The sequence below is a fragment of the Hyla sarda genome, chromosome 9, assembly GCF_029499605.1.
Source record: "Hyla sarda isolate aHylSar1 chromosome 9, aHylSar1.hap1, whole genome shotgun sequence".
NCBI lineage: Eukaryota > Metazoa > Chordata > Amphibia > Anura > Hylidae > Hyla > Hyla sarda.
This window is the reverse complement of record NC_079197.1, coordinates 33,484,571-33,502,151: the sequence shown is the minus strand read 5'-3', so window position 1 is coordinate 33,502,151 and position 17,581 is coordinate 33,484,571. Positions and strand designations below refer to the sequence as shown.

The 17,581-nt window shown below is 40.7% G+C and overlaps 1 protein-coding gene across 9 annotated transcripts in view; it reads right to left on the bottom strand.

The window, feature by feature from the left end:
- Positions 1–17,581, bottom strand: part of DENND1A (DENN domain containing 1A) — an 810,600-nt gene that overhangs the window by 398,572 nt on the left and 394,447 nt on the right. For all 9 annotated transcript variants that reach the window (XM_056541264.1, XM_056541257.1, XM_056541259.1 and 6 more), the window contains one exon: positions 5,170–5,270. In XM_056541264.1, coding sequence (XP_056397239.1) covers positions 5,170–5,270 — 101 coding nt within the window. The remainder of the gene's footprint in view (positions 1–5,169; positions 5,271–17,581) is intronic.

Genomic DNA, 17,581 nt, shown 5'->3' with positions numbered 1-17,581 from the left:
CTCCTTTCCTTCTGAGCCCTCTACTGCGCCCGCCGAACACTTGACATACACATATGAGGTATTTCCTTACTCGAGAGAAATTGGGTTACACATTTTGGGGGGCTTTTTCTCCTATTACCACTTGTAAAAATTCAAAAACTGGGTCTACAAGAACATGCGAGTGTAAAAAATGAAGATTTTGAATTTTCTCCTTCTCTTTGCTGCTATTCCTGTGAAACACCTAAAGGGATAAAAAACTGATTGTCATTTTGGATACTTTGAGGGGTTCAGTTTTTATAATTGGGTCATTTGTGGGGTATTTCTCATTTGAAGGCCCTTCAAATCCACTTCAAAACTGAACTGGTCCCTAAAAAATTACGATTTAGAAAATTTTGTGAAAAATTGGAAAATTGCTGCTGAACTTTGAAGCCCTCTGATGTTCTCCAAAAGTAAAAAACATGTCAACTTTATGATGCCAACATAAAGTAGACATATTGTATTTGCGAATCAATATATAATTTATTTGGAATGTCTATTTTCCTTACAAGCAGAGAGCTTCAAAGTTTGAAAAATGCAACATTTTCAAATTTTTCATCAAATTTTGGAATTTTTCACCAAGAAATTATGCAAGTATCGACAAAAATTTACCACTACCATAAAGTAGAATATGTCCCGAAAAAACAATCTCGGAATCAAATTTATACGTAAAAGCATCTCAGAGTTATTAATGCTTAAAGTGACAGTGGTCAGATTTGCAAAAAATGCTCCCGTCCTTAGGGTCATAATGGGCTCCGTCCGCAAGGGGTTAAGATGTAAAGAACCAAGACCATGCACAAAAAACTCACACAAAGCCTATTTGTGAAACATTCTCACATAACAAGAGGCTAGATTTAAAAAATGTCTATATGAAACTGAAGTTTTTTACTTTTCTTTAGTTCACCAACTCTAATCTAACTCTTCTTTCTTGCAACCAAGCAAACTTCACCAAAGGTGGTAAAGCCCCAAATGGAACTAGATGCTTATTTGACTTCATAGCTAAACAGGCTCCAAGAAAAATCCCTTTTTGCTCCTCAGGTGGATGCCTGAAGCCATTGAGAGAGTTGACTTGACACATCACGCTAGAGATGAGAAGATCAAGATAAATAAAGGGAACACTTAGGCAAGGTTCACACTACGGAATTTCCGCCTGCGATTCCGCTTTGAAATTGCAGGCAGAAATTCTGCTTGCTAAAATGTACTGTATAGTGATTGGGTTTCCGTTCACAAATTCACACTTTAGAATTTGTGAAGCGGAATTTGTGAACGGAAAATGCGCTTAGAAATTTCCGTCTGAAGAACGGCGTTGTCTTTTGCAGACTGCAGTGTCCACATGGTCCTAGTGCCGACTGATTCAGTCGGCGCTGGCCGCATTCGGAATCTCCGGGCAGAAACTTTCTGCCCCGAGATTCTGCAGTGTGAACCTAGCCTTAAACAACACAATGTAACTCCAAGTCAATCACACTTCTGTGAAATCACACTGTCCACTCAGGAAGCAACATTGATTGACAATCAATTTCACATGCTGTTGCACAAATGGAACAGACAACAGGTGGAAATTTAGGCAAATAGCAAGACACCCCCCAATAAAGGAGTGGTTCTGCAGGTAGTGACCACAGACCACTTCTCCGTTCATATGCTTCCTGGCTGATGTTTTGGTTACTTTTGAATGCTGGCTGTGCTTTCACTCTAGTGGTAGCATGAGACGGAGTCTACAACCCACACAAGTGGCTTAGGTAGTGCAGCTCATCCAGGATGGCACATCAATGCGAGCTGTGGCAAGAAGGCTTGCTGTGTCTGTCAACGTAGTGTCCAAAGGATGGAGGCGCTACCAGGAGAAAGGCCAGTACATCAGGAGACGTGGAGGAGGCCTTAGGAGGGCAACAACCCTGCAGCAGGACCGCTACCTCCACCTTTGTGCAAGGAGGAGAAGGAGGAGCACTGCCAGAGCCCTGCAAAATGACCTCCAGCAACTCAAATGGTCAAAAACAGACTCCATAAGGGTGGTATGAGGGCCAGACATCCAGAGGTGGGGGTTGTGCTTACAGCCCAACACCATGCAGGACGTTTGGCATTTGCCAGAGAACACCAAGACTGGCAAATTCGCCGCTGGCGCCCTGTGCTCATCACAGATTAGAGCAAATTCACACTGAGCACATGTAACAAACGTGACAGGGTCTGGAGATGCTGTAGAGAATGTTCTGCAACATGCAACATCCTCCACCATGACTGGTTTGGCAGTGGGTCAGTAATGGTGTGGGGTTACATTTCTTTGGGGGGCGGGGGCAAAGCGCCTTCCATGGGTTTGCCAGAGGTAGCCTGACTGCCATTAGATACCGAGATGAGATCCTCAGACCCCTTGTGAGACCATATGTTGGTGCGGTTGGCCCTGGGTTCCTCCTAATGCAAGACAATGCTAGACCTCATGTGGCTGGAGTGTGTCAGCAGTTCCTGCAAGAGGAAGGCATTGATGCAATGGACTGGCCCCCCATTCCCCAGGCCTGAATCCGCTTGAGCACATCTGAGACGTCATGTCACACTCCATCCACCAAGGCCACATTGCACCACAGACTGTCCAGGAGTTGGTGGATGCTTTAGTAAAGGTCTGGGAGGACATCCCTCAGGAGACCATCTGCCACCTCATTAAGAGCATGCCCAGGTGTTGTAGGGAGGTCATACGGGCACATGGAGGCCATACACCCTACTGAGCCTCCTTTTGACTTGTTTTAAGGACATTACATCAAAGTTGGATCAGCCTGTAGTGTGGTTTTCCACTTTGATTTTGAGTGTGACTCCATATCCAGACCTCCATGGGTTGATTCATTTTTGTGTGATTTTGTTGTCAGCACATTCAACTATGTAAAGACGAAAGTATTTCACATGATTAGCTAATTCAATCAGATCTAGGATGTGTTTTTTGTTTTCAGAATAAAGTTTTCATTGTTTTTACAAAAGCAAAATAAACATACAAAATGGCTCATAAAAGCATGATATATCAGGTAGATCTAGGATGTGTTATCTTGGTATTCCCTTTATTTTTTTGAGCAGTGTATATGTTTACGTGGAAATTTCCAGAATAATGTTTAGCTCACTCTGGGCTAAGTAGTCCAGTGGGTGGTCAAGCTCCAGACGCCTTTGGATAGCTGTAGGGTATAAAAGTAAACTTTACCATTCCTGGAGCTGGTGGTGGTTGCCAAAATAGCCTTTCTATTTCTCAGCTAAGTGTCAAGGAGGCAAGGCACATCCTGGCACGTCTCCTACAAGCCTTTCCTTGACTAACATATAGAGCCCTATAAAATTAGCCAAGGAGGGGCTGAATGAAGCTATGCATGGCTGTGGAACATCTTGGCCATGCCTTCTTGACATTTGTCTGAAAAATAAAGAAACAGCTTTATATATGTTTGACAACCACCATCATATCCAATAAAGGTATAGTTTACTTTTATACTCTAACAGCTTTCTAACAGTGTACGCAGCTCCCTTTAAATGGGCACTGTCATTAACTTTTTTTTTGATATGTTGTAGTACATATGTACTACAACATATCTCTAATACATTTTCATTATTTTTAATTTTTTTTTTATTAAAATGCTTTAATTAACGTTTGAAAACCGGCCACTATGGGGTCTCCCTCCTAGTGGCAGGCTGCAGGCCGGCCTGAATTCGGACTGATGCCGGCCCAGCCATCGGACCTAATTCATTCAGCCTGCGCTCGCTCCCTGCCTGTCAATCAGACAGGCAGGGAGCAAGTGCATTGGCTCCCTGGCTGGCCGGCCACTCCTCCTGCACATGACTCCGCCGCTGCTGCTGTCCCTGCACGCCAGACTGTCTGGCGTATATATCGATCTATTTTAGAGGAGAGCAGGGTTCGCCATTTTAAACACGGGGGGGGGTATTGGGGAACAGACGGAGGGAACGGGGTAGCGCCACACCCATGGCCCTAACTGTTTTCTGCACAGGGTGCCTCCAGCTGTTTCAACACTACAACTCCCAGCTTGTCTTCACAGCCAATAGATGTCAGAGCAAGCTGGTAGTTGTAGTGGTGAAACAGCTGGAGGCACCCTATATAGATGAACTAAGGGCGGAAGTCGCCCTCCCCGGCAGGCATCAGTGATGTGGTGCCTGCTGGGGAAGTCTGCCTGGTAGTGAGCACACTACCAAGCAGACAAAAAGCAATTTTTAACATAGTAAAAAAAAATAAAAAAATTAAAGCAGGGAGGGGGTTAGGGATAGATGGGTAATAGGCAGGGATAGAAGGAGGAAAAAAAAAAAAAGGATGGTGGGAGCTACCGTTTAAAGGAGTAGTGTAATGCATATTTTTTTTATCCCACTGTGCCCAGGCTGCAAAAAGTAAAAAATAAACTTTACCTCACCTTCCACCACTCGCCCGTTGTGCAGATATAGCTCTTCGGTCCTCCGAACAGGGAACAGTGGAAGGTGAGTTAAAGTTTTTTGTTTTTATTTTTACTTTTTGCAGTCTGTGCTCAATGGAAAAAAAATAAATAAATATGTGCTACACTACTCCTTCAATAGTGGAAGTCCCAGGACTGCAAGATGGAGGTCTGGCATTGGTGCAGTATTCAGAATTACAGGACAATAAGTTTTATTAATTTGGAAAACAAACGATTAACTTTGTGGCCCCAGACAACCTCTAAAAGGAAGAGTTGGCAAAAGGTATTGAGAAAAAAGCAAACAATGCTCCCTCAGAGGTATATGCAAATATCTTTTTTTTTTCCATAAGAAAACCTTCCATCCAGTTCCAGAAGGAATTTTAGCACATACATCTGTGCCAGATAACTGGAGACACCCATTGGTGCTGTATCAGTGAATAGAGACTCATTCGCATAACGAGTATATTTAGAGAGAATCAGCAGAAAAGGTGTCAAGGCTTCAGGTACAACTCTACAGGGAAAAATTTGATTATACATTTCCGAAGAAAGGAAAATGTCCCTAGAGTGTCAATTTCATGTCCTTATAAAAAAAAAAAAAAAAAATACTGTTTTTTAACTATTATTCCCCAAATCACTTGACCTGTGAATTGGGTTACTCAGTCTTGACAGTGTAGATGAGGAACATTCATCTCTGTAAACTAAAAACCAGTTGTAAATCTGGGACAAGCAATGCTGTTAATCCTCTTTAGAAATGCAGACTCACCAGCAGTAGTCCAACAGGTGTGGAGGAAGAACGGGGATGTAAACATGTTGCCAGTACATTGGGAATAACATGGCTGACGATCCATGGATACAGGCAGTCAGCTGCAAGAATACAAAGGTTTTAAAATGAAAAGTAATAGCAACAACAGTAATAACAACATAATGCAAGTCAGAGACACTTCAATGAAAATCAATATAATAATTGCATAATTTACATTCCTTTATAAGTAACCCATAAAATATTTTATCTCAAGGCCAAAGTTCTGCTTTATGCCATGCACATGGGTCTGTAAGGCTCAGTTCACACTAGTATTATGACTTTCCTTTTTACAGGAACTATAAAGGATATAACAAATATACAATGAAGCTAATCCCGATCACTTTTAATGGGTCTGTCATGTTTCTGTCAGTTTACAGGGTAAAAAGTGCAGTATGTTATAATATCCTAATCTAAGGCTAGGTTTACACTGGCATTTTGCTCCGAACCAGTCTGAATGGTTTGGAGCACACATGACACTGCCAGGTCCTGACATATACCATTTACTTAAATGGCATGTATCGGGTATCCGGTATTTTACAAGAGTTGAGCGTAGAAAATAAATAGGACACACAGTATTTTTTTTCTCTGCTCAACTTCTGTCCTTTTAATGGTTTTGGTGATGGAGTTCCCTTTAGTAAAGGATGCCGGCCGTGTGAACGAGCTCTAAGCAGCAAAAAGGGAACAAACATTCATGTTAACTGTCTTGTTGGCACATACTTGAGAGATAAGTAAAAGGTGATAACAACACTTACATAAAACTATTGGCCACTCAAAAATCTTTACCCATCATCAAGAGGAAACAGCATAGTCATTTGGCGCAACTTAAACCATTAAACTTTGACATAATGTGTTTGCACCACATTTAGGCGTGGCTTTATTAAAAAGGGACATGATATGATGACTTAAAAAAGCTATAATGTACACCTCAATCACACCAATATTTTCGCACAAAACAAGTCAACCAATAAATAGGTGGTGTGAAGTTGGACAAAATTGTCTGGAGTTGCACCATATTTATAAAACATTTATTAGTATTTTAAAAACAGAAATTCTATCTTCCGGGGTGCTCTGTTCCTTTCATTATTTCTACTAAGAGGATGATGATGCATAGAGGAGGAAAAATTAACACTGAATGGTTGTGTTGCTCACACGAGTACAGCAGCCTTCGCAAACAGCTGATCAGTCGAGATGTTGGCCAATCTGATATTAAGTGCCTAAAAGGTCAAATAACCTTTTTATACTATGTAGTCTAAGTTTACACTAAGGTCTTGTTCACACCATCATTCCAACTCTATGGACATGGGGTCCCAAACAGTGAAAAAATTGTTCCAGACAGCTTTCCTCTCAAAACCTGCAAAACAATGAACACCACCAGAAAAGCAGATGGACTTATTCAAATCAATGGGATCTGTTGGTGTTCATTGTGCAACAGACGGTCCAGCTCAGTTTATTTCTACCAGGAACAGTTTCAGACTGTCGTAGATGTGAACTTAGCCTAAGAATAAGACAGCTATCGTAATGGTGCCCCACAGTATTTAGAAATGTCAAACAAGCAAAATAAAATACTATATATTTTTTCTCTCAGTCCCACACGTGTAAAAGCCATGTGGGACTGAGTGAATTGCGTGTTTCTAGGGGATACCACCAAAATGGTAAATGGAGTCTTAAAAGCAATGTAACGGTCCATGAGAAAAAGTATGCAAACTAGCTTTCCTCTAAAAGGGAAAAAGCTTGCTGCTCACTGCCACCTACTGGAGATCGCACCTCTTCTTCAGGGAGAGATTCAGGCTTGGCAAATAATCTTTCTTGGCATTTTTAGGAGAATTATTTTAAAGACTTTTCCTTAACAGTAGAACATAATGAATTCCTCTGGTTTCATACAGTAGAATAGACCTTTCTTGACTGTCTATATTTCTGTACAAAACATATGACCCAGCAATGCTGGACGGCACAATTATTTTTTGGGCGTAGGGTGTGTGTCTCACCGTATTTTGCATTATTCCTTGGATCTGTGTTAGATCAGTGAAATGACAAATTAGACAAACAGTTTATGTGTGTAGGTTTATTCCTTCACAATAGAAGGAGCTGCGTCTGTGGAGGCTTGGGAAGCTTCCAGTTACAAGGTCTTGCCTTCTGCTGAGCACAGTTTGAGTTAAAATAATGCAGCTTGTTCTTTCTGATGAAACATGCAGAGCGTGGTCACATCTTACATCAACTGGCAGCCCACCAGCTCCTTATGAACATCGTGTATATCTCTTTAACACCATAGGGAGAAAGTAATGATACATTTCCTATTAAGCCAATGCTGAATTAAGAAATGCCCTTACATACAGTAGAAAATTACAAAAAAAAAAAAATAGCATAAAAATACTTAAGTAGTTCACAAGTTGAGCAGCAGCTAAATGTCTGGTTCTAGGAAAGGAAGACCATTAGTACTATTATCCTGTAGATAAAAAAAAATATGGAGCTATATGTAAGTCTAAAAGTAAATGTGTCACCTATTATTTTTAATGATTAGAGCTACAACCTGTTTCAATTTTTTTAATTTTTTTTAAGTACATTATAATGGGGGCTGCCATCTTGCCTAAGCTATTGATAACAATTAGTCATATGCTTTACAACAGAACCCATGGACAAAGACACAATGATCTCCACACCTTATTCTTTGTATGGGACAGTTATCTAAACATGCTATGTGATCTGTGCGGAGGTCAAACTACAGGGGAGGGGAAGCTAAGTTTCTATTGTCTTATCTATACACTGGTCACTGAAATGCTGTACAGATCACATTTTGGCAGTCTATTTTTCATCACAGATAGAACATCAAGTCACAGCTTAGCTTTAGACACAAGATGCAGAGGAGGATCTGAGATTTCTTTACGCTGTCTGGAAACAAAGTGGAGGGCTGGTACTGCCTAAGTAATTTTATTACATTAAATACATACAACATGTTTCTAGGCTGGATTAGCCCATTCATCAGGTGCCAGATGAATGGACTAATCCACCCCGGAAACACATTGTATGCAATTAATTTAATAAAATAACGAACAGTACCAACCCTCCACTTTGTTTCCAGATGATGCAAAAAAAAAATCCCCAGTCCTCCTATGCAACTTATGACTACTGTTTATGTCTGCTATGGTGTGTGGGGATCGCAGCAGTCTGATTTTCTTCAATCAATTTGCCCTGCGAGCATTGTGCCTCAAGTTGCTTATCCCCGTTTGGGGTTAGGATTTAACCCATTCCTGAGTTAACACAGTTTTGGAAATTGCACAAGGGAGCACTCTGTGTCAGTCTTTTTTACAGCATAGTTTTAGGCTTAGTGGACAGAATAAAAAATGCAAGATTTCAGAATTACTTGATAACAGACAGTAAACCCCTTTAAAGCAGACCTATGTTATAGCAGCAGGATATCTGCTTAAATCTCCCAGTAACTTTTGTAGACCAAGACTACAACGATCAGGATATGTATTTGCCAAAAGTCCCATAAACTTGCATAGGACTTCAGGCAAATTAGCATCTTGATCCCTGTAGTCTCAGGCTATAAAGTAGCAGGGAGATATTCTGCTGCTGGAGCATCATCAGTGTTACACTTTAAATGGGCTAACACCTTTGGATTTAATACGTTTTTAAAACTTTACTAATACATACTAAAGTATCTGCCAAAGAGAGGGGATATCTAAGAAATCAGACTGTGATGGATTCTAAATCTATAGATTAAAGAGCAGAAAATAATTCAGTTAAGTATTGAACAAACTGAATACATGGAAGGTAATTCCCTTCTTTTGTTCCCTCCCATGAAAGCTGATTATTTTCGCAGTTCTAGTTATTCAATAACCCCACTGGTATGAGTGCCAGATCATCAGTCACACACATGCATCAGCCCTCTGTGATATGATTCACCCCAGCCATAATACTATTAGACTGTTTGGCTTGACTTACGATGTGTATATGTCCAGGATTAGAAACATGGCTCATGATATCATGAACCAACTGGTGGAAAAAAAAAAAAAAAAAGGTTACCGTATGGAAGAGACGCATAACAGATATGTTCCAGACAAATTTAGGTCAGCGTCTTCACGAAGAGCAATGAGTAATTGAGGAATTTATTAGGCTAAGGGTGCCTACGCGCCAACCATTAATCTTTGTCAGGGCCAACTGATGATCAACATCGAACCTACTGACAAAGTGAGGGTTCAACCTTCATGAGGTCACTATAAACCACATAATGCCTAGTTATACTTTTGGGTTCCCCAAAATGAAATTTTAAGCATAAAACTAGGAGTTGTCCATGGTGTGAATGGAGACATCAAGTAAAGAAGATAAAAACCACTTGACTTATCTAATATCCATTCTGTAAAACTTCACACCACACTTAGCTTCTGACCTCCCCTTATCAGGAGGACAAATTAAAAGAAGTAAATTCCATTAAAACATCCATACATTTGGTGCCCTAAGCGTTTACTTAGGGACCGGCTGTGATAATACACATCTGTATCCAGCTCATTTTTCACCAGAACTAGTGTGCAGTATCTCTTTCATCTCTTTGCTCTACAAATGTAAAAATGAATCCAATCTGCAAAATTACTGGTTTCCCTAATAACCCGTCATTTGTAAATTTTTAAATCTACGCCGCTATTAATTTTTCATTCAGCCGGATGACATATTGTTTAGTGTTTAAAGCGCAACATTCAAAACATTATGAATGGATTCTGCCAAAAGTTGTCTGTGTGAGACAACTTGAAAGGCATTAATTACCTTACTGAATGGAGGTTAGACTCCGCCGTTGTAGCGAGCGGAACAAAACACACAGCGCGGTGACACTGAAACATTATTCGCAACTATCTAAGTGGCATCACAATTAACTCTGGCTGTAGGATAGACGACACTGTCTCAAACACCTATGTGATGGGAAATATGAAGAGACGCAGCCTGGAATGATGAACAGGCGGGGAGATGATGCTTGGGAAATAGTATTTTAAAAGCCGTCTGTAACAATGAAATATCTGCAAGTAATGTAATATGTAAAACATCTGTTCCTCTGCAGATGTAGCGTAGCTGAGTTCGTGAAATATAACAGAGCCTGGGATGTTATTTGGCACTACTCTTGTAGGTAAAGTCATTGTGTCACCAAAATGAACAGTCGTCACCATGCACAAATGGGACAGAGTAGGGCTGGGCGGTATACCGGTTCATACCGAATACCGACATTTTTGTGCTGCACGATATGAATTTTAACCCATACCACAATACCGGTTGGGCCCCACCCCTCAGGGATGAATGAATTAGCCCAGCGCTGTGCTGTCCCCACATCGGGGAACTAATCACAAGTCACCCGCGAGCACTGTTCTGCCCCCCAATTAATTATCAGCCCAGCGCTGTCCCCATCTGGGTAAATACTGATATGTCACCCGCATGTGCTGCCCTCCTCATCCTCATGTTTGTTGCGGCCGCCGGCGCTGACACTCTATACCAGTGGTCTTCAACCTGCCGACCTCCAGATGTTGCAAAACTACAACTCTCAGCAGGCCCGGACAGCCGTTGGCTGTCCGGGCAAGCTGGGAGTTGTAGTTTTGCAACATCTGGAGGTCGGCAGGTTGAAGACCACTGCTCTATATTGTGTGGTATCCCTATGCCCGGCTGCAAAAAATAAACAAAATAAACTTTAACTCACCTCCGGTTGGCCCGGTACCGGCCTCATCTGCTTCCTAGTGAATGGAACGTCGGACAGCCGTCAGCCTATCACCGGCCGCAGTGATGTTCCGCCTCGGCCGCTGATAGGATGAGCCCACTGTCATGTAAGAAGCCACCCAGAGCTTCTTACATGTCAGTGGGCTCAGCCTATCAGCGGCCGAGGCGGAACATCGCTGCGGCCGGTGATAGGCTGACGGCTGTCCGACATTCCCGTCCCTAGCGTAAGGCCGACATCGGAACATGTGTGAGTTTATTTTGTTTACCTTGTGTCTGCGCCGGCAACAAACAGCACGAGGAGGGCAGCGGGTGACATGTGAGTATTTACCCCGATGGGGGCAGCGCTGGGCTGATAATTAATTTTTGTTGGGGGGGGGGCAGAATAGCGCAGCGCTGGGCTGATCATTTTTGTTGGGGGGGCAGAATAGCGCAGTGCTGGGCTGATAATTAATTTGAGGGGGGGGGGAGGAAATACCTTTATATACCATGGAACTGCCGAAAGTTACAAAAATACCGTGATACGCAGATTTGGTCATACCGCCCAGCCCTAGGACAGAGGACAAGCATTAACAAAGTCAGCTCTGCTACATCTGTGCTAAACATTCAAAGTGTAGGACCACATTGACACGTTTTGTTATCAAAATCCACATAATATAATGCAATGGAAGCAAATAGAGTTCAGATTTTGCTGTGGATTTCAACTATTGTATTTTGATAAAACTGTGCCACATTCCATTTATGTTGCCCCATTCTGATTTACTGATGTAATGTACTGTGGGAACACAATATGTATAAGGGTACAACCACGTGTGAAAGATTCACTGTGGATTTTGGGTACTCCGGTGGAAAACATATTTTATTTTTATTTTTTATCAACTGGTGCCACAAAGTTAAACAGATTTGTAAATGACTTCTATCAAAAAATCTTTCCCATTCCAGTACTTTTTAGCAGCTGTATGCTACTAAAGGAAATTCTTTCCTTTTTGAATGTATTTTTTGTCTTGCCCACAGTGCTCTCTGCTGACACCTCTGTCCTCTTTAAAGGGGTTGTTCAGTGAAAGATAACTTGTCCCCAACCAAAGGATAGGGGATAAATGTTTGATGGCAGGGGGTGCGGCTGCTATCTCCTGAACTGGTCGGAAAGGAGCGTGTGCTGCAAATAAATTCTGCTTGGAATTTTTCCTACTGTCTTTAGCAGCCTTCCATTTTCCATTGCCAAAATCCAAATCCCAGCCTCTGCCGAATGAATTTGTTCATTCTTTCAGCATCAATATGTGCGGATTGCATAATATCTGCCAGAAATATCTCTGGGTGAAGAAACTATAGTGTACATTGGCAACCAATTGGGTAAGTGATCTAAAAGTTCAACTACAAACTGCAGAAGAAATCTGACCTGTGGTGCAAATTTTTTATTCACAGCATCTTAATTGATGTGCTGTGGATTTATTGCAGATTTTCTCCATAGACTTCAACAGGAGAATTAGCATCTGCAGACATTTGCTAAGGATTTGCAGTAGGTCCGGGGCAGATTTATCAAAATTGTCCAAGATAAAAAAAATTTAAAAAAATTCTTATTTCCCTACAAAAACCAATCACAGTTTTGCTTTCATTTCTCTAAATGGTCTGGTAAAAAGTAAAAGCTGAGCTGCGATTGGTTGCTATAGGACTGATAAATCTGCCCCAATGACTTTTCTATACTTAAAATGTTAGCACATTCGTCCTCAAATCTGCAGTGACAAATCTGTGCCAAAACCCACGTGATCTGGTGCATAGTTGTAGCTGTGAATTTGCTTTGCAAGTGCAGCAGATTTTCCACTGTTGACCTCTGCAGCATTTCTGCAGTGTGTTGTGCAAACTATCCAAATTTAACTGGCTGGGAATGTTTGGCACATCTCTAAGTTTAGGTTTAGCCTTTGATGCAAAACTTGTATAACAAAATAGCACAGCATGAAGAACTATTTTGCCTGTTTAAATGCCAAATATCAAGTCACTGGGGTCTGGTGGGCACTGTTGGTGTAAAGCATGGCAGTGATCCGGCACCAATGTCATCTATGCCTATGCCAGAATAGAGCATAAGGACATGTTCACATGATTAAAAACCATATGGTCTTTGAGGAGGTCACATGCCAATTTCTGATTTAAAAAATACATGCAGTGTCAACTTTGAAAACCTTACTCCCATTATGAGAGATGGGGAAACACATAAGAAGTGATGTCCCTGGAATTCAATGGACGCTTCAGGGCCTGCTTCCCCCCCCCCCCCCCCCCCCCCCGCAAAATCACTGACTGCAGCTCTGAACATGGGCATGGAATATGCCCGTGTGCAAATGCTTTGTATGCTTTATCATACAGTATATGCGACCATGTTGGTTTGCAGTATATTAATGCCTCTTGTGCTCCGTTATATTTTATATGGAAAAATTTGTGCATATACTTTTATGTAATACATGGTAACATGATGTTATCTTATTTCTGTTGTTTCTAACATCTAAAAGTCACAATATTATTTATGTATATAAAACAAACCTTAATGTTTCATTTCATTTTACACAATCACACAGATCAAAAAATGTCTACATAAATCCTTACCAGGCCTTTACAGGGTTAGTCCATGTCAATAACACTTTCCATACACCCTATTAGTCCATACAGTGGGGATCAAAAGTTTGGGCACCCCAGGTAAAAATTTGTATTAATGTGCATAAAGAAGCCAAAGAAAGATGGAAACATCTCCAAAAGGCATCAAATTACAGATTAGACATTCTTATAATATGTCAACAAAAGTTAGATTTTATTTCCATCATTTACACTTTCAATATAACAGAAAACAAAAAAATGGTGTCTGCAAAAGTTTGGGAACCCTGCAGAGTTAATATCTTGTACTGCCCCCTTTGGCAAGTATCACAGCTTGTAAACACTTTTTGCAGCCAGCCAAGAGTCTTTCAATTCTTGTTTGAGGTATCTTTGCCTATTCTTCCTTACAAAAGTCTTCCAGTTCTTTGAGATTTCTGGGCTGTCTGTCACACACTGCTCTTTTAAGGTCTATCCATAGATTTTCAATTATGTTGAGGTCAGGAGATTGTGAAGGCCATGGCAAAACCTTCAGTTTACACCTCTTGATGTAATCCCCCATGGATTTTGAGGTGTGTTTAGGATCATTAGCCATTTGTAGAAGCCATCCTCTCTTTAACTTCAGATTTTTCACACATGGCATCAAGTTAGCGTCCAAAATTTGCAGAAATTTTATTGAATCAATTTTTCCTTCTACTCGTGAGATGTTCCCTGTGCCACTGGCTGCAATACAACCCCAAAGCATGATTGATCCACAGTTGGACAGAGTTTCATTAAATTCTGTTACCCTTCTGCTCCAAACGTACCTTTGCTCATTCCGGCCAAAAAGTTCAATTTTAACCTCATCGGTCCACAGAACTTGTTTCCAAAATGCCTCAGGCTTGTCTATATGTTCATTTGCAAAGTTCAAACGCTGATTTTTGTGGTGAGGACGTAGAAGAGGTTTTCTTCTGATGACTCTTCCATGAAGACCATATTTGTACAGGTATCTCTTTATAGTGGAATAGTGTACCACAACTCCAGTGTCTGCTAGATCTTTCTGGAGGGATTGTGCAGTCAAACGTGGGTTTTGAATTGTTTTTCTCACAATCCTGCAAGCTGTTCTGTCTGATATTTTTCTTGGTCTTCCAGTTCTTGCTTTAACTTCCACTGTTCGTGATGACTGCCATTTCTTAATTACATTCCGAAAAGAGGATATGGACATCTGAAAACGTTTTTCTATCTTCTTATAGCCTTCTCCAGCTTTGTGAGCGTCAACAATTTTCATTTTCAGATTTCTAGACAACTGCTTAAAAGTACTCATGGTGCTGATTGTTGGGGCAAGGTCGGATGAGTCTGGGCATTTAAAACCTTTGAGGTTGACATCAGCTGGTCTTCCCAGATGATGATTGAGAACAATCCATGACACTGGCAGGTCTCAGCTTTGCAAAGGGGGCAGTGCATGCTATAAATTCTGCAGGGTGCCCAAACATTTGCAGACGCCATTTTTTTGTTTTCTTTATTTTTAAAGTGTAAATGATGGAAATAAAATCTAACTTTTGTCGACATATTATAAGTAATAATGTCTAATCTGTAATTTGATTTTATTTCCATCTTTCCTTGGCTTCTTTATGCACATTAATACACATTTTTTACCTGGGGTGCCCAAACTTTTGATCCCCACTGTATAATCTCATCTATGAATCACTGTTAAATGGATATGGGTGACCATTCATCAATACCTGTGCAGAAGAAAAGTGGTCTAGTTGCCCATAGCAACCAGATTGCTTTTTTAATTTTTTTAAATGCTTCTAAAAAATTACAAGCAATCTGATTAGTTGCTATGGGCAACTGATCAACTTTTACTCTGCACAGGATTTAATAAATCTCCCCATTATTGTTGTTGTAAATACCTACATTCTTGAAGCCTCTTCTATGGACCTGCTGTGCACAATGAAATTTATGAACACAATACAGGCTTAAGAGTAGGCGGCTGCAGGTATATGATGAAGAATTAGGTCCATACACTAGGAGATTAACACCAGACGTCTACATAATGTATTAGAAAGTGTTAACAATCATAGTATTCAGTTCCTTTCACACAACATTAATTAATATTACATTATTGTTATGGAAGGCAAAAGTTGTAAGTGGGTGTAAATGTCACATATAAAGCTTTGCATATACTGTAACTACTGTAAGACAACATTATACATTTATTTAATCCTACTGAGAAATAGTAATTGGCATTATATAAGGGTAAAATAATAAACTAACAATGAATGTATAACCAGCTACAGGCTAACACGCTACACAAAAGGACAAGTAAAACACAGATTAAGAAAAAAAAAAGTCAAAAACACTGGTGCTGTTGTCAATAATAAAGATGAGCACTGAATAAATCATATCCACCGACATTCATTAATTATTAGGCATAAATTATGATTAACCGGAGATATGTTGTTAACACCAGCAGAGGGGAAAAAAAAGTAATATAATTAAAGAAGAAAAGAGAAAACACAGTGGAAGATCAGAAAATGGCTCTGCTGCTTACATTCTTCAGTATCCGACAATAAGGTCAGGAGGACACGACGAAGTCTAGAACTATGGTTGACATCATGAGAGCGGGAGGCCAAAAGATCTGCAAATGAGCGTTTTTCAGAAAGCGCACAGAAAAAAAAAGATCAAAAGCGCACAGAAAAGAACCTTCCTTGCTCCATCCTCCAGCAGATACAAATGCAAATTTCTCAGCTCCTTTCATCCAGAATTCTTCAGCAGAACAATATATTCGGCAGAAATTTCTCATTCATTTCTCAATGTAAAGGTGAGATGGCAGATAAATATCTTCCTTGCAGTACAACAGACATTTAGCCATTCTCAGACTTGAAACCGCATGGAACAATATTAGGTTCTCAACCTCCAAGAGTAGTAACTCAAAGGAGGTTTGGCACACTAATGGGAATGCTTCTTAGTTACAGGCCTGTGCGCCTTTATATCTTATTGTAATGGCCCCACTTTATTTTTACAATGTAAAGCCAAGATCCTTTTTTCCACCAAACTAAGATAAGAAATGCCTTTAACTCCTTCCTTACTTCAAGGGGGTCATCAGTCAGTAAGAGACAAAAGTGCAGCATAGATTATGGTGGCCATACACCTTTAATAAAGATTTGATCGGTCGACCGTTATCTCTACTGACCTCACTGTACATCTAGATGTTCCGCACGGCCAAATGTTCATGTGTTCTCTATAGAGAAAACCCAGAACAATAGGGTAAAGCTACTGAAATCCAACATGCCTGACCCTTCTCTCCCTTGACATAATCTGTACAGGGAAAGTCAGGAGGCTGCCATACACATAAGGCAGCTGAAATATAGTTGGTTGACTTTTGTCAAAAGTGTATGAGTACCTTTACAATCTTCAAGCTGGGTAATTCATAGGTTTGGGTTAGTTTCTGTGGGCTGTATTAATATTCTCCAGCCCATCGGAGCAGTTCTGTAACACCATTAAAAATTACCATTCCTTTCCTACCCTCACCAGGACTTAATCCTAAGGAATTATTAATGAAATATTAAAGAGGTTATCCAGGAATAATGCTAACTGTCCTCAGCAATGAGAGTCTATCCACACTTCAAGATGAGATGCTTCATCATATGAAGATCTATTACATAGGCATCATTATATACGGTCTTACAAACATACTGAGATAAAATAGACAGGCTGCATTAAAGAAGTAGTCTACTGAAAAGTATTTCCCTTCCGGAGGCTTGGCCCTTCCCAATCCCTGGTTGTATTTTTTTGCTTCCCAATTGCATCAGATACAGGGTTGGGCATCTGTTAGTATGTTAGGTCCTACGGGACAATTGTTCATGGCCAGACATGGACGAATGCCACATACCTGAGATAGGCACCCTTACTAGACCTCCGAACTCCTCTCCTCTCACTACCCATTTATTGTGCAGGTTGTAGGGCTACATGCGAAAATTACTCATACTTAATGGTTGTACTAAATTTACCCTGCTGTGGCGTACCCTGGCTTGCCTGATTTCTACTCTTTTATGGATGCTAGCTTTTGGAAGAAGAAGGGACTGTGTAGTTTGGAGAAATTAGCTGTCCAGGGCGTAGTTAGGTCTTT